This window comes from Somniosus microcephalus, chromosome 6 (assembly GCF_052327205.1).
Source record: "Somniosus microcephalus isolate GS21.2 chromosome 6, FLI_Smic_1.0, whole genome shotgun sequence".
Taxonomy (NCBI): Eukaryota; Metazoa; Chordata; class Chondrichthyes; order Squaliformes; family Somniosidae; genus Somniosus; species Somniosus microcephalus.
The window spans coordinates 171,533,884-171,557,229 of NC_140992.1; the positions used below are offsets into that span (position 1 = coordinate 171,533,884).

General features: G+C 48.9%; 1 protein-coding gene across 1 annotated transcript in view; it reads left to right on the forward strand.

The window, feature by feature from the left end:
- LOC147116202 (calretinin-like) overlaps positions 1-23,346 on the forward strand; it is a 400,230-nt gene that overhangs the window by 47,770 nt on the left and 329,114 nt on the right. Inside the window, exons 3-4 of the mRNA XM_085992021.1 lie at positions 9,067-9,135; positions 9,890-9,970. Of these exons, the coding sequence (XP_085848147.1) occupies positions 9,067-9,135; positions 9,890-9,970 (150 nt within the window). The remainder of the gene's footprint in view (positions 1-9,066; positions 9,136-9,889; positions 9,971-23,346) is intronic.

Genomic DNA, 23,346 nt, shown 5'->3' on the forward strand with positions numbered 1-23,346 from the left:
GAGCGAGCGGGAGAGACAGAGTCCGAGCGAGGGGGGAACGGGACCGAGCGAGGGAGACCGAGCGAAATTTCCGCCCAGCGGCTTACAGCAGCTTTCCGTAAAGGACCAAGAGCTGGAACTGTCCGCCACCAACTGGTTGTCCCCAGCGCCCGGTTGCCCCTGTCGAGAAAGGGAACAAGGAACGCAATCAGCTGTTCTCGCGCTTCAGAATAAACTGAAGCCGGCACGCAGGCTGCGAACCCCGAAAGCCAGCGGTCGTCGCCCGAGGGCAAAGCTTACCCCTCCCGCCAGAGGAAGAAACGCGGGAAGCCGCCAGTTAGGCGGGGAAGAAGACAAGCGTGGGAAACCGCCATTCTCGGAGGCGGGGAAGAAGATAAGCGCGGGAAACCACCATTTTTGAAAAAAAAAGTTAAAGAAAAATTTCGTTGTTGTTTCTCAGAAAGATTGTGAAGATGCCTAAGCGTGGTAACATCAACGATTTCGATTCCGATGTGGAAGATTGGGCCACGTATGTAGAACGCATCGAGATATATTGTAAGGCCAATAAAATAGCAAATGATGATAAAGCTCTAACCTTACTAAACTCAATGGGTGCGAAGACATACGGGCTATTGAAGCATCTTCTATCACCAGCTAAACCGGCGGATCAGACTTTCGCTAATATTGTTGCTGTCCTGAAGGATCATTTGAACCCCATGATGTAAGAAAAAGGAGGCTTACCATCAAGTAACTTTAAAGTAAGCTTTAAGTAACTTATAAACACACTATATACAAGAGAGGTCTTTACCATGCCTCTGGTAGAAGCCTCTTACAATACTGAACAGACCAGTATTTATACCAGTCCAACAGGAAGTGACACATGACAGGAAGTGAGGTATGTACACAGTTCATAGTTCATAGTTCACAGTTCACAGGAAGTGATGACATAACTTCCCGGAAGTTATTATTTTTATCACATTCTTCCCTCCTGCAGGTTTAGGAGGCTGTGGTCTACCTTTTGGTCCGCAGCCGCCGAACAAGGAAGAGTCGCACCCGTTTGGATTCCCGTCGTAGAGGGTCGCTGGTCCGCTTACATGCGGTTGGCCATTGGTCAGAGTCCGTGTGGCCTGGATTGCCCTGTGAAGGGTCGGGGAGATCATGGCTTCGAGTACGAGCCCCAATAGGTTCAAAGTCAGACTGCCTCTGTTCAGAGGGAGGTGCAGAGCTGGTCTGTGGCAGACCAGTACTTTCATGCATGGTACTGGGAGGGTCGCAACCTTGAGCACGGGGTTCTACCGGCACCAAGCTAGTTGGTGTCCGATCAGGATCCTGGAGAGGGGTACCCGATAGGTCCCAAGAGTTTCCTGGTGAAATGCCATCACCCGATGTCCCACTAGGTCCTGGTGGGCAGGGAGCCAGATCCCGTAATGATACGGTAGATTCTCGGCCGTCGGAATATCGTATGTTTGCATAGGTGGGGTTGGCATCGGTTAGTTCGACCTCGTCTACAAGAGGGTCATTTTTAGACGTCCGAACGTACCTTCGGAGTAATACAGGTCCAGGAGTAGTTAGCCATGACGGGAGTGATGTCCCATGAGATGAGCGACGCTGGAATCCAAAGAACCGCTCATGAGGTGTAGTATTTGTGGCTGTAGAAAGCAGGGACCGTATAGAGTGTAATGCATCCGGAAGCACTGTTTCCCATTGCTGGTCTGGTAGGCCCCGAGATCTTAAAGCGAGACGTACGGAATTCCAGATGATACCGTTATACCTCTCTACCTGCCCATTTCCGATGGGATGGTATGGTGTTGTTTTGCTTGTTGCAATTCCCCGTTCTGAGAGGTAGTCCTTGAGTTCCCTCGACATAAAGGATGGACCCCGATCTGAGTGAATATAAGCCGGCATGCCACAGAGAGAAAATACCTGCTCAAGGCAGCAGATTACTGTGGACGCCAGCATATTGGAGCAGGGGAAGGCAAACGGAAAACGTGAATATTCGTCGATCATGGTGAGCAAATATGTGTTCCGAGTTGAAGAGGGCACTGGGCCCTTAAAATCGATGCTAAGTCGTTGCATCGGTTGGGTTGCATGTATGAGTATACCATCTGAGGGGCGGAAGAACTGAGGTTTTAATTCCGCACAAAGCCGGCATTCTGAGCATATTTTCTTTACATCTCCAGTGGAAAAAGGGAGATTCCGTGATCGTACGAAATGTAGCATGCGCGTAACGCCAGGATGACACAAACCATTGTGGACATCCATGAGAGTGGAGGATGACATAGTGGAGCAGAATGCCCGTGTGAGGGTGTCCGGGGCCACATTCTCCTTGCCAGGCCGATAGAGAATGGTATAACCAAAAGAGGCCAGTTCCATCCTCCAAAGTTGTATTTTATTATTCTTAATTTTGGTTCGCTTTCGATTATCGAGCATGAAGGCGACTGATCGTTGGTCCGTGATCAATGTAAAGTGCTGGCGAGCTAGAAAATGGTTCCACTTCCGTACTGCTTCTATGATGGCTGTGGCTTCTTTCTCAACCGGAGGATAATGTAGCTCGGCACCTTGTAAGGTCCTGGACATAAATGCTACAGGACGACCTTCCTGATTCAGAGTAGCCGAGATCGCCACCTCCGAGGCATCACATTCAACCACGAAAGGGAGATTCTCATCAATGGAGTGAAGAGCCGCTTTCTCCAACTGTTTTTTGAGAAGGTTAAAGGCTGCAACAGCCGCTGTTCCCAGTGGAAATGATCTAGCATGCAGCAAGGGTTGGATTTTGTCCGAAAAATGAGGAATCCATTTAGCGTAGTATGCAAACAGACCGAGAGCCCGACGTAAAGAAGCCGGATTCTTAGGTGACGGGAGCTCTTGGAGCGGGCGAAGTCTTTCTGGGTCTGGCTGAATGATACCATTGCCTACGCAGTAGCCAAGGATGTTGATGGTCGGTTGCGACTCAACAGATTTGGATTCATTCAGGGTCAAATTACGGCGATGGAGGGCGTCCCGAAATTTTTGGAGGTTGGAGTCGTGTTCCTGTTGATCGTGACCTGCAATGGTAATGTTATCAAGATAGGGAAAAGTGTCCCTTAGGTTTTCCTGCTTAACCAGGCCATCCATTGCCCGTTGAAAGACAGCCACTCCATTAGTAACCCCGAATGGGAGGCGACGAAATTGGTACAGCCGTCCATTAGCCTCAAAGGCTGTGTACTGCTTATCTGAGACCTTCAAGGGTAACTGATGATAGGCACTTTTTAAATCGTAAGTTGAGAACACTTTGTATTCGGCCAGTTTATTAACCATATCATCAATGCGTGGCAATGGGTAGGCGTCCAAGTCGGTATATTGATTGATGGTTTGCGAATAATCGATGCATAGTCGCTGTTTGTGAGGTTTTAGAGGGTTCTTGACAATGACGACTTGAGCCCGCCAGGGCGACGAACATGGTTCAATGATATCCTCTGCTAGAAGTCGAGAGATTTCAGCCGCAATAAAAGATTGGTCTTCCTGATTAAAGCGCCGCGATTTCGTTATTATCGGTTGGCATTGAGGCGGAATACTGGCAAATAATGAGGGTTCATCAAGTGAAGCTGCTGATAATGCACAAAATGGTAATTTAGACGGTATATTAGAAATAGTAAGTCCGGGTTTGGATCCACCAAACTCAATGGTGAGTTTCTTATGCTGTTTTTGGAAGTCCAGTCCTAAGAGGAGATCACTACATAAGTCCTTGAGCACCGAAAGTCGGGTGGAGGGATACATACGACCATGAAGTGTCATATCAACAACACAAAAGCCGGAGATTCTGGTATTAAGTGATGACTGGGCCATCGCAATTGCCTGGTCCGATGGGAAGACATGTAGTTTCAATTTCGCAACAATCTGTTCCTTAATGAAACTATCAGTACTTCCTGAGTCAATTAAGGCATCTAAGGTATGCCCTTTAATTGAAATTTTTGTGGCTGCATGAGACAGGTTCTGTGGGCAAGCAGCTGTAATTGGTGTCGTTGCACAGAGAGTGGCTGAAACTCTCGGTGTGCTTCTTCGGGAGAGAGCTCGAGAGGAAGCTTGATAGGTCCTAGCTGGAGCATCTTGATAGGCCCTAATTGGGGCAGTTCGGTAGGCCTTAGCTGGATTGGCCCTCGTAGAGGCCCTTGATAGGCAAACTTTAGCAAAGTGTCCTTTTTTCCCGCAATAACTGCAGATTGCATTGCGAGCAGGGCAGGTTTTCCTAGGGTGAAAAGCATCTCCACAAAAGAAGCATTCCTTCCTAGATTGCCAAGAAGCTGCTAAAGTGGGGTCGTCCTCCTCTTCTTCATCAGAATTATCAGAATTAGATTCCCCCATGATAGGGTTCACCTGTGACCGCTTGAATTGTCTGGTTGCAGCTACAGCAGCAGATCGAGATCTGGGCAGCTGATAGAGGTCTGCATTTCTCTTTGCCAAATCCAGTGAACAAGCTAGGTCAAAAGCTTTTTGTAGCTCAAGTGTTTTACTTTCTAGTAGACGCTGGCGTATAAATGGAGAGGCAATCCCGCAGATGAAAGCATCACGAATCATTTCTTGGCGGTACAGCTCAGCTGAGGCTGCCTGAAAGTTACAATCTACGCTGAGCCTGCGAAGTTCTTGCAGGAATTCGTCAATTGATTCCCCTGGCCCTTGTCGGGCTGTGGCCAGTAGATGTCTAGCATAGACCTCATTTGGGGTCTTGGCATACAGTTTCTTAAGTGCCCGAATCACCTCATCGTAATTATCCCATTCATCAACATATTCGAACACTTTTGGGGTCACATAATTGGTAAGTATCTTCAATCTAGCAGGAGCATCCGCTTCACATTCATCCAGAAAATTCTCAAAAGTACGGTACCAATGCTTCCATACCCTGCCAGCTGCTGGTGCATTCGGGTCCAAGTCCAGACGAATAGGTCTAAGGATTTTCTCCATGATGGGTGGTTCCCTGGATCCTTAATTCCGAGTTTGTCCGAAGGTCTAGTATTCGTGAGTGTAAATACTAAGTTACTTAAATTGATGTAAGAAAAAGGAGGCTTACCATCAAGTAACTTTAAAGTAAGCTTTAAGTAACTTATAAACACACTATATACAAGAGAGGTCTTTACCATGCCTCTGGTAGAAGCCTCTTACAATACTGAACAGACCAGTATTTATACCAGTCCAACAGGAAGTGACACATGACAGGAAGTGAGGTATGTACACAGTTCATAGTTCATAGTTCACAGTTCACAGGAAGTGATGACATAACTTCCCGGAAGTTATTATTTTTATCACACCCCACACAGCTGATGTTAGCAGAACGGTTTAAATTTTATGCGAGAACGCAACTGAAAGAGGAAAGCAACGCGGAGTACTTGGTTGAACTGCGTAGACTAGCGAAATACTGTCAGTTTGGGGAAAATCTGACAGAGGCACTGAGAGACAAGTTCGTGTGCGGGTTGTCGAAGGAAGGAACACAAAAGCGACTTCTTGAAGAGAATGATCTTACACTTGATAAGGCTGTCCTTATTGCAGCATCGCACGAAGCTGCAGCGAGAGGCACTGCGGAAATACAGCTGAAGGCAGCGGTACTCAGCGTGGATCAAATGGCTTCGGGTACAACGAAATGTTATCGTTGTGGGAAGACAACACATGATCAGAACCAATGCTGGTTTAAAAACCAGGAATGTAGAAAATGTGGCAAGCTTGGTCACATAGCTAAAGTATGCCGGTCAGGAAAGAAGACCAGCAACAAAAAAAAGTCACCGCAGGAAAAGTGCAGCAAGGTACACAAGGTGGCTGAGAAGAGTTCGGATGAACAGAATTCGGATTCAGACTCCAACAGCCAGGAACTGGGTAGTCTGAGAATTTACAATGTGAGTAAGGAAGCTGACCTACAAACTATCTGGGTCACGCTCAAAATAGCCGGAGTCCAAGTGAAAATGGAATTGGACACAGGATCAGCCCTAACAGTCATAAACCGAAGGGACTACAAGCGGCTATTCTCACATATTCCCTTGAGAGATACCAAGATTGTATTGCAGACAGGCACGGGGCGAAGAGTATACCCCATCGGAAAGATAAAAGTCAAGGTGAGACACAAGGGCAAAGAACACCAAGGAATGGACTTATATGTACTACCTGAGGGAGGTCCGCCACTTCTGGGACGGGAGTGGATCAGGAAAATAAATATGGACTGGCACTTCCTAAAAGCCATAAAGAGTGAGAACTCGGTGAAGACAATCAGCTCAGACTCTGGAACTGATGATGGTAAGACCAGCCCATGTGCAAAAGACAAGTCTAAAATGGACTTGCAGACTAATGTTGGAAAAACAAAGGAGTGCATAAATGCTTATGCTTCAGAGGAGAACAAAGTTTCAGAACAGAATTCCACTGAACAACAACAACATAGTTTGACAGAGAATTCTGAGTCTGTCCAGTCTACAGACATGCACATTTCTGAGGAACACCGGGCTCGAACTCAACTCCATTTCAAACTACAACAGCAATTAGAACAAATGATTCGCCGTCTTGAGCAAGAGATGAATGCAACGAAAAAGTTCTTTGACACAGAGTGGGAGAATCTGGAAAGACAACAGAAGCAGCTGATGGAGAAAATGGAGCAGGAGCACACAAACCGTCTGCGCGAGGAGGCCAAACGAATCAAAGCTGATTCGGTTTCTGAAGGTGCGTGCTCTAATCTGGTGGAGCAAGATGTTCAGCAACTGAAGGCGCTTGTTAGCAGGTTACAGGCAGAAAAGGCTGATTTGGTTGCCATGAATTCCGAGCTCCTACTGAAGTTGGGTGCAGCATCACCGGACGATTCATTTGTTGAAATTCGAATGGTGGAGGCTGCGGATGATGGCGAATTAAAAGCAGCAAAGGAGCCCCAGTGCAAGGTTACAAACAGCCCTGCAGCTTATACGTCAAAAACACATGACGACGATACTGGGAAACGTCTGATGTCAGAAGAGTTAACGGTCAGCCAACTCCTTCATATGCTGAGGGACAAGACTCTGAAATGGGAAAAACTTGAACACGAGCTTCAATCTTCAAAGGAAAGGGGTTCGGAGCTCTCAGAAGTTATTGAAATAGCTGAGGTTGCAACACAGACTGAGAAGATTGCAGCAGAGCAGCCCTTGGATGCCAAAAGTACGCTGACTCACGTCAATGTAGAACAACAGAATGCTGAAACAGCTGCTCCAGTAGAGGGATTGAATAGTACGATCAATCAATCTCCGAATGAAGTTGAAGTATTGAAATCACGAATGAGGTCATTAGTAAAAGACTTGCAGGAAGCCCAGAAAAAGCTGGATGAAGCTGAACACATGAAGAAGTCTCTTCAGGAGAGATGTCTGGATTTGGAACAAAAGCTGGCTAACGTCCAGCTGGGCATGGAGGAAATAGAAGACCCTCTCGCTGGCCTAGCTCAGGACGACACCGATTATTACCATGACCTGTTGGACGACACCGAATATAACGATGACCTGTTCTGCCCAGCTTGTGGGGAAATCTTCCAAAGTGCAAAAACCATGAAGAATCACGAAAAGTCTAAGAAACACCGGGGGATGGTGGCGCGACTACGGCAACAGGAGGAAGAGGAGGAGGAACTGTGCATGCGGCTGGCAGTGGAGCCCAGAGAGTCTCCAAGAAGCAGGAAAGGAAAAGACGAAGCAGAAGAAGATGACCCATCTGAACCATTATCACCTCTACCAGGTCACGCACGTGGTCCCTCTGAACTGAGTCAAATCAGTTTGGAAGTAGAAAAACTTCCCAAGGTACTCAAGCTTTTAGAAGTCAGCAATGCTGGTTCAGAAGTTACGAAAGTTCAAGCTGTTAAGTCCAGTGAAGGACTATTGGATGAGTCACCCCAGCAACGTGAACCGACTACACCACCGGGAACTGCTACACCACCGAGGCGTTGTCCGGACCAAGTCAGGAAGCGCAGGAGGCGCCTCCGCAGAGACTGAATCTGTGAACTGTTTTCCGCAGAGACTGAATCTGTGAACTGTTTCCCGCAGAGACTACATCTGTGAACTGTTTTTACTTGAAGTTGGATATATGTTATGATGTTATGTTTAATGGGGAATAGGTATATTGTAAGCTAAAAAGGGAGGATTGTAGTGTATGTAACCATTCTACCTTTAAGAGAACTATTGTATGTAACCGTCCACCTTTAAGAGAACTATTTTAGGTGTTGCACTACTTTATCTTGGCTGCTGTATACTGTAATACCGGTGGTGACCACACCGGTATATAAGTGCTGTGTAATGAGTTATTGGGCAGATCCGCCCTGACCTTCAACCAGTAAAGTCCTGTTAAAGTTTACTCTTGTGGTCTGTGTAGTAATTCGCAATATAACACACAGACTTAACAGGTTGTGTGTGTGGGGCGTGTGTGTGGTGGGTGTGTGGGGCGTGTGTGTGGGGTGTGTGTGTGCAGTGTGTGTGTGGAGTGTGTGTGGGGTGTGTGTGTGTGTGGTGTGTGTGTGGGGTGTGTGTGGGGTGTGTGTGTGTGTGGTGTGTGTGTGGGGTGTGTGTGTGGTGTGTGTGTGGGGTGTGTGTGGGGTGTGTGTGTGTGTGGTGTGTGTGTGGGGTGTGTGTGGGGTGTGTGTGGGATGTGTGTGGGGGTGTGTGTGAAGTGTGTGTGTGTGTGGGGTGTGTGTGGGATGTGTGTGGGGGGTGTGAAGTGTGTGATTGTGGGGGGTGTGTGGGGGTGGGGTGTGTGGGGGCTGTGTGTGTGGGTGTATGTGGTGTGTGGAGTGTGTGTGTGGAGGTTTGTGGTTGGGTGTGTGGGGATATGTGTGGGGTGTGTGTGTGGGGTGTGTGTGGGGAATGTATTTGGGTGTGTGGTGTAGTGGGGTGTGTGTTTGGGTGTGTGTTTGGGTGTGTGGTGTGTGTTTGGGTGTGTGTTTGGGTGTGTGTGAGTATCTCGTGCGTGCGCAAGGTGCTGTGACATCATGGATCGCCTATTTTACAGGAAATTATACTGGGACAAATGAATGATCTGACATAGATGGAATCACCCACAATTGGGCAAACGTTTCTATTCACCGTGACTGTACGATATACTTAGTGTGTCTATTTTGTTTCATAACAACAGGAAATACAGATGAAGGAATTTATGGCAAAATACGACAAGAATGCAGATGGCAGGATTGAGATTGCTGAGGTAGGTTTGTCTGTATCACTGTGTGACTGAATTCTTGCGGTGTGTGTACGGCCCTTCAACTCACATAACAGCTGCCCCCCACCACCCCCGGTGATCATCTGAATGTGAAGTGCCTGTTTGCAGTGTGTGAACCCCGGTGGGTAAAGTTTCCTGCCGCTATGGTGCTGGGACACATCATTGGGAAGGCCCCCAGGTTCCAACCCCAGTCTGTGCTGAGGGGGCTGGTCTCAGCCCGTGCAGTGGTGAGGAGGGGAAAGGACCTCTAATTGGCCTCAGTTATCCCTGCTGGAAATATGCAATGTTGCCTGAAGATGGGAATGGGCTCGGCCGTGATGCCCCCAGTAGTCAAACAGCCTGTGACACTCAGCGTGGAACTTTACCCCAACTGGCGTCTACAAGAGAAATTAGAAGAAAGAAAAAGATCTTGTCTGCTTTTACATATATAAAAAACAAGCCTGTTGTTGGGGACTTGAATAGGTAATGTGTTGGAGCTCTGTCACACTGCAGTGACATCGGCTCACACCCAGCATTCTCCTTGTCCTGAATACCAATCCCGGCCATGCTGGGTTGGGAATATCACAGCCGCAAGCACCTCGAGCACTCTCGGGCACCTCTCCGAGGTCAGCTGTGAAAGCCTGGCAATAGTCACTAGGCCTCTGCTTCCTGTCCTATCAGCAGGGGAAGGTGCTTGGGGGAAGACTGCAGGAAGCCTGTGGCAGAAGGAAATAATAACACTCGCCCTGTTCTCTTGCAGCTGGCCCAGATACTTCCAACGGAAGAGAACTTCCTGCTTTGTTTCCGGCAGTGTGTACGGTCCAGCGGAGAGTTTATGGAGGTATGAAAATTGAGGGGGGCTGGAGGGTGAACTAGAGCATGTCTCACTTTAAACATCAGACCACATCGGTTCAGGGTCACTTTGGAGATGTGGTGGTGAATGGAGGTTGCACACTGACCTTTCAGCTCTGGGAGCTGCATTGGAGTCCAGATCAAACTGATGCCCAAAAGCCCTGTCTCTCTGCTAACTGGAGTGAGCTTGGGGCAGTGCCAGCATAGCCCCTCGTGGAAGCAGGTCCACAGTGCAGAACTTTCCACACTTCAACATAAATTTGCATTCATTTTTAAACTCATTCACTGCTTTGTAATTCAATTTGATCTTGGAGTTCATTCCGCAAGTACCTGCAAACACCACTACCAAGAAGGACAAGGGCAGCAGGCGCATGGGAACACCACCATCTCCAAGTTCCCCTCCAAGTCACACACCATCCTGACTTGGAAATATATCGCCAATCCTTCATCGTCACTGGGTCAAAATCCTGGAACTCCCTCCCTAACAGCACTGTGAGAGTACCTTCACCACACGGACTGCAGCAGTTCAAGAAGGCGGCTCACCACCACCTTCTCAAGGGCAATTAGGGATGGGCAATAAATGCTGGCCTTGTGACGCCCACATTCCGAGAATGAAAAAACAAAATTATCCATTCCAACTGGGATATATATCCCACAGATAATTCTTGTGAGGAGGTTTCCTCTTCATAGGAAGAATGCAACCTCACACCAGGCAGTGACGGTTTCATTAGTTTACATGTTGCCAGGGAGCCTCGACAATTACAAACAGGCTCCTTGGAGCTCCTGCCCTCTCTGAGGGTCCAGCTTGCCCACTGCATATTCGATAATGGAGGACCTGATACTTCCCCAATGTTTATTCTGGGAAACCATCTAGGCAGCTCCGAGTGGCCATAGTTTAGTCTTCTCCTCTGCCTCTGCCAAGAAGTGTAGAAGACTGCAAAACCAAAGAGGGCTGGAGCAGAGAGAAATGGAGCTGGAAGCCCAACACAAAAGATACCAAAGATAGCAATCGGTGAGCAATGAGGGGTCCTGTTACAGACCAGAAGTGAACTGAGCAATCTGCAGAGTGGAATAAAACTCCTGATACCCCGTCGTAAAGTATTAGGAACAGGGGGACTGGACTAACCAGAGAAGCTGTTAGTATACACACTGCAACTGTGCTGAACACCTTCCCCATTTCTCATGAACAGAAGTTAGACCCAGACCCTGGTAAGATCAACAAGGAGTTTACTGACTGTTAAGCCATGCTGTACATCGCAGAGTCCCAAACCATTGCCCAGGCAATGTATCACCTTGCCCTTTCCCAACTTTCTCAGGACAGGGTGCAGTCCCCGGGCTCCCCAGTCTCAGCAAAGGACATCCAAGAGGCAATTAAAAATCCTCTAGTCCGGAAAAGCTGCTGGATCTGATGGCCAGCCAATTAACTTTACAAGGAACTGAGTGAGAACCAAAAAAATGAGGAGAGAGAGAGAAACTAGAAAAAGGAGGGAGAGAGAACGAGAAAAAGGAGGGAGAATGAGAAAAAGGAGGGAGAGAGAGCGAATGGGTAAAAGGAGGGAGAGAGAAAGCAAATGAGTAAAAGGAGGGAGAAAGAGCAAATGAGAAAAAGGACAGAGAGAGGGAAAGATTCAAAAAAGAAGGAAAAGAAAGGGAACCAGAAAAAGGAGAGCGATAACCATATAAAGTAGGGCGACAGAGAGAGAGAGACCAGAAAAGGGGGGGGGGGGAGAGAGAGCTAGAGAACATGGTGGATGAGAGAGAGATGACCATGAAAGAGAGAGAGCGGACCAGAAAAATGAGGGAGAAAGAGGGAGAAAGAGAGGGCGAGAACGAGAACCAGAAAAGGAGTGAGAGACAGAACCAGGAAAAGGTGAGAGAGAGGACCAGAAAAGGAATGAAGAAACAATAAACCAGCAAAGGGAGGAGACAACGTGAACCAGAAACAGGATGGAGTGTGTAAATGAAAAAGGAGATCGAAGGAAGTAGAGAGAACTAGAATGGAAGGAGACCAGAGATTCAGAAGGGAAGGGTAGGAGTTGAAAGAGAGAGGAGGGAAGGAGGAGAGAGAGACAAGGGGAGCAACAGACAGCGAAGGAAGGGAGAGAAAGAGAGAGAAGGAATGAACCATTAATTGCACCAATTGGTTTCCCAATGGGAATTCCCCTGTCTGAGGTGTTTGGAAGAAGAAGGCCAATAGAGGGATGCTGGGTGGGAAAGGCTGCACACAAGAGGTGCGCTCTGCCCACCTGCCAACACCTGAACGCCCGCATCAACAGAGAGGTGAACAGACCTTGTTTTGACTGACGCTGAGTGCAAGCAGAGGGTTCTAGTCCCAAAGGAATCTGGAAAAGCTGACCAGACAGTAGCATTAAGACTAAGATACGGGAATGCTTGAGTAACTGTGACATTGAATGATCCCATGGATGCCCCTGAATGACAGTATAGCATACTTTCAGTAGCACTGCATGAACAAAGGCACGCCAGGGTGATTAACAGCCAGTGTATTGGCTGCACCCTAAGATACTACCATTCATATTGGCAGGTATTGGCATATGACCCTGTCAATGACTATAGGAAACTGTCTTCACAGTTCCCCACGGTCATTAGAGAGGCAGATGCCTAGCTGTTCTAGGTGTTGCAAGGATACCTGCAACTGCCCTGCAGCATCGGGCTGGCACATCCAGTGATGGCCAACTGAGACCTGAAATTTGACTCCATCTTCTTGCAGGCATGCTGCAATGGTGGCCCATGGGGTGGTTGCCATGAAGTAACAGAGGGCAACCCTCCTTGCAGCTATCTCGTGCAGCACCACCCCCACCTCAGTAGCCACCAAGCAGAGGGCTGGGTGCCAGGCTGTCAGCCATGTGTTAGCCTTGGTTCAATGGTAGCACTCTCACCTCTAAGGCAGAAGGTTGTGGGTTGAAGTCCCACTCCAGAGACTTAAGCATAATCTAAGCTGACACTCCAGTGCAGCACTGAGGGAGCGCTGCAATGCCATTTTTTGGATGAGGCATTAAACCAAAGCCCTCTCAGGTGGATGTAAAAGATCCCATGGCACTATTCAAAATAGAGTTGGGGAGTTCTCCTGGTGTCCTGGCCAACATTAATCCTTCAACCAATGCTTAAAAACGGATGATCTGATCATTTATCACAATGTGGGAGCTTGCTGTGTATAAATTAGCTGCTGCGTTTCTTACATTACAACAGTGACTACACTTCAAAAGTACTTCATTGGTTGTAAAGCACTTTGGGATGTCCTGAGGTTGTGAAAGACGGAATATAAATGCAAGTTCTTTCTTTTTCTAAGTTGCTCCATCATTTGCCTGCAGTCTCAAGTTTGCAACTAGGGTTTCTGTTGCCTGATTCTTCTTAGCTTCTTCCCCTCTCAGGTTGAGTTTCAGCTGAAGCTATGTATAATTGCGAGAATAACCTGACCTCGGAAAATAGGGTGCAAGTAGCACATTGCCATATGTTTCAGTGCAAAATCTGTTTCTAATCATTTGTAAACGACACCCATAATGAAAAATCTAGGTTTAGAATACTGGCTGAATCTGGTGAAAATGCAATTTAGGACAGGCATTGGGAAGAACCTCTTCATGCAAAGAATGCTCAACACTTAGAATAGTCTCCTGGGTAGGATAGTGGAGACAAAAACCTTGGATTCCTCTATTTCGCAGTTGGATACTGTGAGGAAGTCAAAGTACAGGTTTCTTTTCTGGATGGATGAGCTAAAATGGCCTCACTTCTGAATCACGTAAAGAACACAGCTGACCTCTAGTGGATGGGAAACTGACACTGCACCTCCGCAGAATTTAAGAATCTATCTGCTGTTTAAAAAAAATGCCATAGATTTTCTCTTCTAATGATCTGATAGAAACATAGAAACATAGAAGATAGGAGCAGGAGTAGGCCATTCGGCCCTTCGAGCCTGCTCCGCCATTCAATGAGATCATGGCTGATCATCCAAATTCAGTACCCTGTCCCTGCCTTCTCCCCATATCCCTTGATCCCTTTAGCCTTAAGAAATATATCCAACTCTTTCTTGAATATATTTAATGAACTGGCCTCCACCGCCCTCTGTGGCAGAGAATTCCACAGGTTCACCACTCTCTGGGTGAAGAAATTCCTCCTCATTTCAGTCCTAAATGGCTTACCCCTTATCCTTAGACTATGACCCCTGGTTCTGGACTCCCCGGCCATCAGAAACATCCTTCCTGCAGCTAGTTTGTCCAGGCCTGACAGAATTTTAGAGGTTTCGATGAGATCCCCTCTCAATCTTCTAAACTCCAGTGAGTATAAGCCCAATCGACACAATCTCTCCTCATACGTCATTCCTGCCATCCCAGGTATCAGCCTGGTGAATTTTCGCTGCACTCCTTCCATGGCAAGAACGTCCTTCCTCAGGTAAGGCGACCAAAACTGCACACAATACTCAAGGTGCGGTCTCACCAAGGCCCTGTACAACTGTAGCAAGACATCCTTGTTCCTGTACTCGAACCCTCTTGCTACGAAGGCCAACATACCATTGGCCTTCTTAACCACCTGCTGCACCTGCATGCTTACGTTCAGCGACTGGTGCACAAGAACACCCAGGTCTTTTGCACTTCCCCTTCTCCCAATCTATTGCCATTCAAATAATAATCTGCCTTCCTGTTTTTGCCACCAAAGTGGATAACCTCACGTTTATCCACATTATAGTGCATTTGCCATGTTTCTGCCCAATCACCCAACCTGTCCAAATTGTACTGGAGTTTCACGACATCCTCCTCACAGCATACCCTCCCACCCAGCTTTGTGTCGTCTGCAAATTTGGAGATATTACATCCAATTCCCTCGTCCAGATCATTAATATATATTGTGAACAGCTGGGGCCCTAGGACCGATCCTTGCGGTACCCCACTAGTTACTGCCTGCCACTCGGAAAACGACCCGTTTATTCCAACTCTTTGCTTTTTGTCCGCCAACCAGTTCTCTATCCAAGTCAATACCTTGCCCCCAATCCCATGTGCCTTAATTTTGCACGCTATTCTCTTATGCGGGACATTATCGAAAGCCTTCTGAAAGTCCAAATACACCACATCCACTGGTTCTCCCTTATCTATTTTACCAGTTACATCCTCAAGAAATTCCAGTAGATTAGTCAAGCATGATTTACCTTTTGTAAATCCATGTTGACTTTGTCCGATCCTGTCACTGCTTTCCAAGTGCTCTGCTATTACATCTTTTATAATGGACTCTAGCATTTTCCCCACTACCGATGTCAGGCTTACCAGTCTATAATTCCCTGCTTTTTCTCTACCACCCTTTTTGAACAGTGGGGTTACATTAGCTACCCTCCAATCCATGGGTACTGTTCCAGAGTCTATCGAGTTCTGGAAGATGACCAGCAATGCATCTACTATTTCTAGGGCCACTTCCTTAAGTACCCTAGGATGTAGATTATCAGGCCCTGGGGATTTATCGGCTTTCAGTCCCATCAATTTTCCTAACACCATTTCTCTACAAATACTGATTTCTTTCAGTTCCACCCTTTCATCAGACCCTATGATCCCTGGCATCTCTGGGAGGTTATTTGTGTCCTCCTTTGTGAAGACAGAACCAAAATATGTGTTTAGTTGGTCTGCCATTTCTTTGTTCCCCATTATAAATTCCCCTGATTCTGACTGCAAGGGACCTATTGATATACCTATCAATTCAGTTCATGAAAAGTGACGAGTTACGTTAGTAACTATAGGTTTTTATTGGCTAAATAACAGAGCCCACCCTCGTGGGTGATCGGATCCAACAAGGAGGAATACCAGCCAGTCGACCACCTTTATACCCGGGCAAGCAGGCGGAGCCATGGGCAGAGTCAGCTGTGGTCAGCCCAGGTATAACAGCGTGACAAGAGGTGACCTTGTGTAGTGATACAACAGTGTAAACAGTGATAACCAAAGTGTAACGATATAAACAGTGATAACCATAGTGTAACGATAGTGAACGATAAAAGTGGTTTACCACATTCACCCCTTGTTTAAATTTGAGTCCGGCGGGGTGAAGTGTACTACCAGTTCGGGTATGTCAGTCTGTCCGGAGGCCTCGTAAGCCTTTCTGATCGGCGCAGCAGCGGCGGCGGTGTTGCAGTATCCGATGTTAATGCTGGTGTCTGCGTGGTCGGCGAAGGCTCATGGGGTTCCGGCCTGCCGTCTACCTGGGCTGGATTTGGGGGGGTGGTGGGGGGTAACGGTGGTGTCTCAGGGGTGCCCGAGGGTGCGAGGTCTCGTAAGGAGACTGTGTCCTCCCGCCCGTCTGGGTATGCCACATAGGCGTACTGGGGGTTGGCGTGCAGGAGGTCCACCCTCTCCACCAGGGGGTCCGTTTTATGGGCCCTCACGTGCTTTCGCAGCAAGACGGGCCCCGGAGAAGTCAGCCATGTTGGTAGCGAGGTTCCCGTAGTCGACTTCCTGGGGAAAACAAACATTCGTTCATGGGGGGTGGCGTTAATGGCAGTGCAAAGCAGTGACCGGATGGAATGCAGCGCTGCCGGGAGGACTTCCTGCCAGCGAGAGGTTGGGAGGCCCTTAGACTTTAAGGCTAAGAGAACGGCCTTCCAGACAGTCGCGTTCTCTCTTTCCACCTGGCCGTTCCCTCGGGGGTTGTAGCTGGTGGTCCTGCTTGCAGCAATACCTCTCGCTAGTAGGAACTGGCGAAGTTCCTCGCTCATGAAGGATGAGCCCCGGTCGCTATGTATATAGTTCGGGAACCCGAACAAGGCGAAGAGGTCGTTCAGGCATTTGATGACCGTGGTACTGGTCATGTCTGGGCAGGGGAAGGCAAAGGGGAAACGGGAGTACTCATCAATAATGTTGAGGAAGTACACATTACGGTCAGAGGACGGGAGGGGCCCCTTAAAATCGATGCTCAAGCGCTCGAAGGGGCGGGTGGCCTTGATCAGGCTTGCTCTGTCCGGCCTAAAGAAATGCGGTTTGCATTTGGCACAGGTTTGGCAGTTCCTGGTCATGGTCCTGACCTCCTCGATGGAGTAGGGCAGGTTGCGGGCCTTAATGAAGTGGTAAAGTCTGGTGACCCCGGGGTGGCAGAGGTCGTTGTGGAGGGTCTGCAGCCTATCAATTTGCGCGTTGGCGCATGTACTTCGTGATAGAGCATCTGGGGGTTCGTTCAGTTTACCAGGCCGGTACAAGATATCATAATCGTAGGTGGAGAGCTCGATTCTCCACCTCAAGATCTTGTTGTTCTTGATTTTGCCCCTCAGCTTGTTATTAAACATAAAAGCGACCGAACGCTGGTCGGTGAGGAGGGTAAATCGTTTGCCTGCCAGGTAATGCCTCCAGCGTCGTACTGCCTCCACGATCGCCTAGGCCTCCTTCTCGACCGAAGAGTGTCGGATCTCAGGGCCCTGGAGGGTCCTTGAGAAGAAGGCCACAGGTCTCCCCGCCTGGTTAAGGGTTGCAGCTAGGGCGAAGTCGGATGCATCGCTCTCCACTTGGAAAGGGATAGACTCATCCACCGCGTGCATTGTGGCCTTAGCAATGTCTCCCTTTGTGAGGGAGAAGGCTGCGCATGCTTCTGCCGTCAGGGGGAAGGAGGTGGACTTCATGAGGGGTCTGGCTTTGTCCGCATAATTGGGCACCCATTGGGCACAGTAGGCGAAGAGCCCCAGGGTTCTCTTCAGCGCCTTTGGACAGTGGGGGAGGGGAAGCTCCATGAGGGGGCGCATTCTTTCGGGGTCGGGGCCGATGACTCCGTTCTCTACTACGCAGCCGAGGATGGCAAGACGCGAGGTGTTAAACACACATTTCTCCTTATTGTAGGTGAGGTTCAGCCATTGGGCCGTACGGAGGAATCTCTCCAGATTAACATCATGGTCCTGCCGGTCGCGGCCGCAGATGGTGACGTTATCTAGATAAGGGAACGTGGCATGCAGCCCGTTCTGGTCAACCATCCGGTCCATCTCCCTTTGGAAGACCGAAATCACGTTGGTGACGCCGAAGGGAACCCTAAGGAAGTGGTAGAGGCGGCCATTCGCCTCGAAGGCGGTATACTGGCGGTCCTCAGGGCGGATAGGGAGTTGGTGATAGGCCGACTTAAGGTCGATGGTAGAGAATACCCGGTACTGTGCGATCTGATTGACCATATCAGATATGCGGGGAAGGGGGTATGCGTCCAGCTGGGTGTACCGGTTTATGGTTTGGCTGTAGTCGATGACCAGGCGGTTTTTATTGCCGGTCTTAACGACTACGACCTGGGCACGCCAGGGGCTGGTGCTCCCCTCGATGATGCCCTCCTTCAGGAGACGCTGCACCTCAGAGCTAATAAAAGCTCTGTCCCCGGCGCTGTACCGCCTGCTCTTGGTAGCGACGGGTTTACAGTCGCGGATGAGGTTAGCGAACAGGGAGGGGGGCGGGACCTTGAGGGTGGATAGGCCGCAGGTGGTACGCGGTGGGCGGTTTAAAAGCTGCTGGTTGTCGACTGTGAGTGGGGGGAGCGGTCCACCGTATGCCAAAGTGACACTTTGGAGGTGGCATTGGAAATCCAGCCCTAGTAGGACGGCAGCGCAGAGCTGGGGCAGGACGAGAAGTTTAAAATTTTTATACTCCGTGCCCCTAACCGACAGGGTCACAACACAGTAGCCGCTGATGTCTGTAGAATGGGACCTCGACGCCATCAAGATCCGGTTGCGCGTTGGCCGGACAGTGAGGGAGTAGTGGCTCACCGTGTCTGGATGGATGAAACTCTCCGTGCTTCCGCTGTCGAACAGGCAGGTCGTGGCGTGGCCGTTTACTTTGATGTCCATCATGGACTTGGACAGGTGATGCGGGCGAGCTTGGTCAAGTGTGACGGAGGCTAGTGTATGGCTGAGCGAGCTGCTGTAGTCTGCGGGTGAGGCGGTGGTCGGGTCTGGAGACAAGGTGGCGGTCGAGTGTGGTGAAAAAAATGGCGGCGCCCACGACGTTGAATAAGATGGCGGAGAAGATGGCCGCCCCCACAACTCACATGAGGCACTGCCGGTGTCGGTGGCCTTGATCAAAGATGGCCGCCCCCACGACTCACACGAGGGGATACTGGCATCTGTGGCCTTGATGAAAGATGGCCGCCCCCACAACTCGCATGAGGCACTGCTGGCGTCTGTGGCTTTCCCCCTGCAGGCCTTCGCGAAGTGGCCTTTCTTGTGGCAGTCGGAGCAGGTCGCGTTTCTTGCAGGGCAGCGCGCCCTCGGGTGTTTCGCCTGGCCACAGAAGAAGCAGCCGGCGGCCCGATCGCGGGGCTCCGATGTCGCAGCCGGTACCGGGGGTGGCGGTCCCGATCGGTTCTGGGACACCGACGCTGTGGTAGGTCCCAGAGGCGGCGGTGCGAGGGGTATTGCGGCCGGGGTCGGGCCCGAGTCCCAGGGTCGCGCAGCACAGTACCTGGAGTACGCCTCGAGGTCCCGATGGGCCACTTCCAAGGAGCGAGCGAGGGTAGCAGCTGTTTTCAGGTCGAGGTCCTTTGATTCCAGCAGTCTTTGCCGTGAGTAGTCTGACCAAAGGCCTTTCACGAAGGCATCTCGGATGTTTCGATCTGTATGTTCTGCAGCTGTTACGGCTTTAAAGTCACAGTCCCTGCCGAGTATTTGCAGCGCCCGTAAGAAATCATCAACCGACTCTCCTGGCTGTTGCGAGCGGGATCTTAGGAGATGCCTGGCGTACATTGAGTTTACAGGGCTCCGATACTGTTCTTTTAGCAGGTTGAGGGCGTCCTCGTATGTGGCAATGTCCCGGATGAGTGCAAATACTTTAGGGCTCACCTGAGCGGTCAGAACTCTTAGTTTGGATGCCGGAGGCACGCCGGATTCTCCCAGGTAGGCTTCGAAGCAGCTCAGCCAGTGTTCGAAGTCGAGGGCTGAATTCGCAGCCTGTGGGTTTAGATCCAGGTACGGCGGCCGGAGGGCTCGTAGCCAGGCCGGCTGCTGGGGCTGTTGTAGATGGCCATTTGGCTGAGGCTGTACGTCTGACTGGTCGTTTGGCTGCTCCGTTGTAGACATTTCAAAATTTAGCCAATAAAATTGATATACCTATCAATTCAGTTCATGAAAAGCGACGAGTTAAGTTAGTAACTATAGGTTTTTAATGGCTAAATAACAGAGCCCACCCTCGTGGGTGATCGGATCCAACAAGGAGGAATACCAGCCAGTCGACCACCTTTATACCTGGGCAAGCAGGCGGAGCCATGGGCGGAGTCAGCTGTGGTCAGCCCAGGTATAACAGCGTGACAAGAGGTGACCTTGTGTAGTGATACAACAGTGTAAACAGTGATAACCATAGTGTAACGATATAAACAGTGATAACCATAGTGTAATGATAGTGAACGATAAAAGTGGTTTACCACACCTATGCTTGACTTCACCAATCTTTTTCTCTTCACATATCTATAAAAGCTTTTACAGTCAGTTTTTATGTTCCCTGCAAGCTTACTCTCATATTCTATTTTCCCTTTCTTAATTAATCCCTTTGTCCTCCTTTGTTGAATCCTAAACTGCTCCCAATCCTCAGGATTATTGCTTTTTCTGGCCAATTTATATGTCCTCTCCTTGGATCTTATGCTATCCCTAATTTCCCTTGTTAGCCACGGTTGAGTCACCTTTTTTGTTTTATTTTTATGCCAAACTGGGATGAACAAATTCTGTAGCTCATCCATTCGGTCTTTGAATGTTTGCCATTGACTATCCACCATCAACCCTTTGAGTGCCATTCCCCAATCAATCCTACCCAACTCGCTCCTCAGACCATCGTAGTTTCCTTTATTTAAATTGAGGACCCTAGTCTCTGAGTCAACTACTTCATTCTCCATCTTAATGAAGAATTCGATCATATTATGATCGCTCCGACCCAAGGGGCCTCGTACAACAAGATTGCTAATTAATCCTTTCTCGTTACATAATACCCAGTCTAAGATGGCCTGATCTCTGGTTGGTTCCTCGACATATTGGTCCAGGAAACCATCCCGTAAACACTCCAGGAATTCCTCCTCCACAGTATTGTTACTAATTTGGTTGGCCCAATCTATATGTAGATTAAAGTCATCCATGATGACTGCTGTGCCCTTATTGCACGCTTCTTTAATTTCCCTTTTAATGCCATCCCCAACCTCCGCCTTACTGTTTGGAGGTCTATATACCACCCCCGCTGACGTTTTTTTCCCCTTAGTATTTCTCAATTCTACCCATACAGATTCCACATCATCACAGCTAATATCCTTCATTACAATTGTAATGCTACCCCACCTCCCTTTCCTTTTTGCCTATCTTTCCTGAATATTGAATACCCCTGGATGTTGAGTTCCCAGTCTTGGGTGAATGGGGTTTTCTAGTGATCTGATTGGTCCATGGGAAACACAGGATGCATGGCTCCCATAAGCTTTAGTTCTTTTTAATTTGGTATCTACTGTTTTATTGAAATTTCCACATTTTATTTGATTTCCAAGCCATCCAGATGTTTTCCCCGTCCACTCATGTGGTTCCCATCCTACCCTCAGTGTTACACCTCTTGGCCCAACTTTCTACTTTCAATCATGGCAGACGGAAGCCTGCACCAGCTGTCCGGCCTCGCTGCTCCCACTCTGATCTCGGGTACTTTTACAGATGGTCCCTGCCTGGAGCCTCCTCTTTTCCCTTTAAAGACTGGATCCATGTCCATCCCAGCCAGAGCTCAACTGGTGCCCAGGCCTCTGTCTCAAACCTTGGAACTAACCTAAAGCCTCCTACCCATACCATCATCCCCAAACCAAGTGTTGCACATGGTGAGTCGGGGAACATGCTCACTCTCTTACCTGTCTCCGATGTCTTAGTGTTGCTTCTGTCTCTCTTGTTCTCTACATTATCGGGTACGGAAGCATAGTGGATATGTTATTGGACTAGTGATCCAGAGACATGAGTTCCAATCCCACCATGGTAATTTGTAAATTTGAATTCAGTTAATTAAATAAATCTGGAATTAAAAAGCTAGTATAAGTAATGGTGACCAGGAAGCTATCGGATTATCATAAAAACCCATCTAGTTCACTAATGTCCTTTAGACTGGCCTATTTGTGACTCCAGACCCACAGCAACGTGGCCTAACAAGCCACTCAGTTGTATCAAATACCGCTATAATAAGAATAAAACCAGACGGACCACCCAGCATCGACCTCGGCATCGGATTCGGACACGTAAAAGGCACACCCAGCCCAGTCAACCCTGCAAAGCCCTCCTCGCTAACATCTGGGGACTTGTGCAAAATTGGGAGAGCTTGTCAAACAACAGCCTGACATAGTCATACTCACAGAATCATACCTTTCAGCCAATGTCCCAGACTCCTCCATCACCATCTGTCCTGCCGGTAGGACAGGCACAGTGGTATACAGTCGAGAAGGAGTGGCCCTGGGAGTCCTCAACATTGACTCCGGACCCCATGAAGTCTCATGGCATCAGGTATGGGCAAGGAAACCCCATGAAGTCTCATGGCATCAGGCATGGGCAAGGAAACCTCCTGCTGATTACCACCTACCGCCCTCCCTCAGCTGATGAATCAGTACTCCTGTTGAACATCACTTGGAAGAAGCACTGAGGGTTGCAAGGGCACAGACATCTGGGCCTCCTTCTGAGATCCCCATCATCACAGAAATCAGTCTTCAGCCGATTCGATTCACTTCACGTGATATCAAAAAATGGCTGAGCACAACTGGATACAACAAAGGCTATGGGTCCTGACTGTAGTGCTGAAGACTTGTGCTCCAGAACTAGCCGCGCTTCTAGCCAAGCTGTTCCAGTACAGCTACAACACTGGTAGCTACCCGACAATGTGTAAAACTGCTCAGGTATGTCCTGTCCACAAAAAGCAGGGAAGATCCAACCCAGCCAATTACCACCCCATCAGTCTACTCTCAATCATCAGCAAAGTGATGGAATGTGTCATTGACAGTGCTATCAAGCAGCACTTACCCATCAATACCCTGCTCACCGATACTCAGTTTGGGTCCCTCCAGGACCACTCAGCTCCAGACCTCATTACAACCTTGATCCAAACATGGACAAAAGAGTAGGTGAGAGTGACTGGCCTTGACATCAAGGCAGCATTTGACCGAGTGTGGCATCAAGGAGCCCTAGTAAAATTGAAGTCAGTGGGAATCGGGAAAATTCTCCACAGGCTGGAGTCATGCCTAGCACAAAGGAAGATGGTTGTGGTTGTTGGTGGCCAATCATCTCAGCCCCAGGACATCACTGCAGGAGTTCCTCAGGACAGTGTCCTAGGCCCAACCATCTTCATATACTTCATCGTAAGGTCAGAAGTGGGGATGTTCCATGATGATTGCAGTGTTCAGCGCCATTCGCAATTCCTCAGATAATGAAGC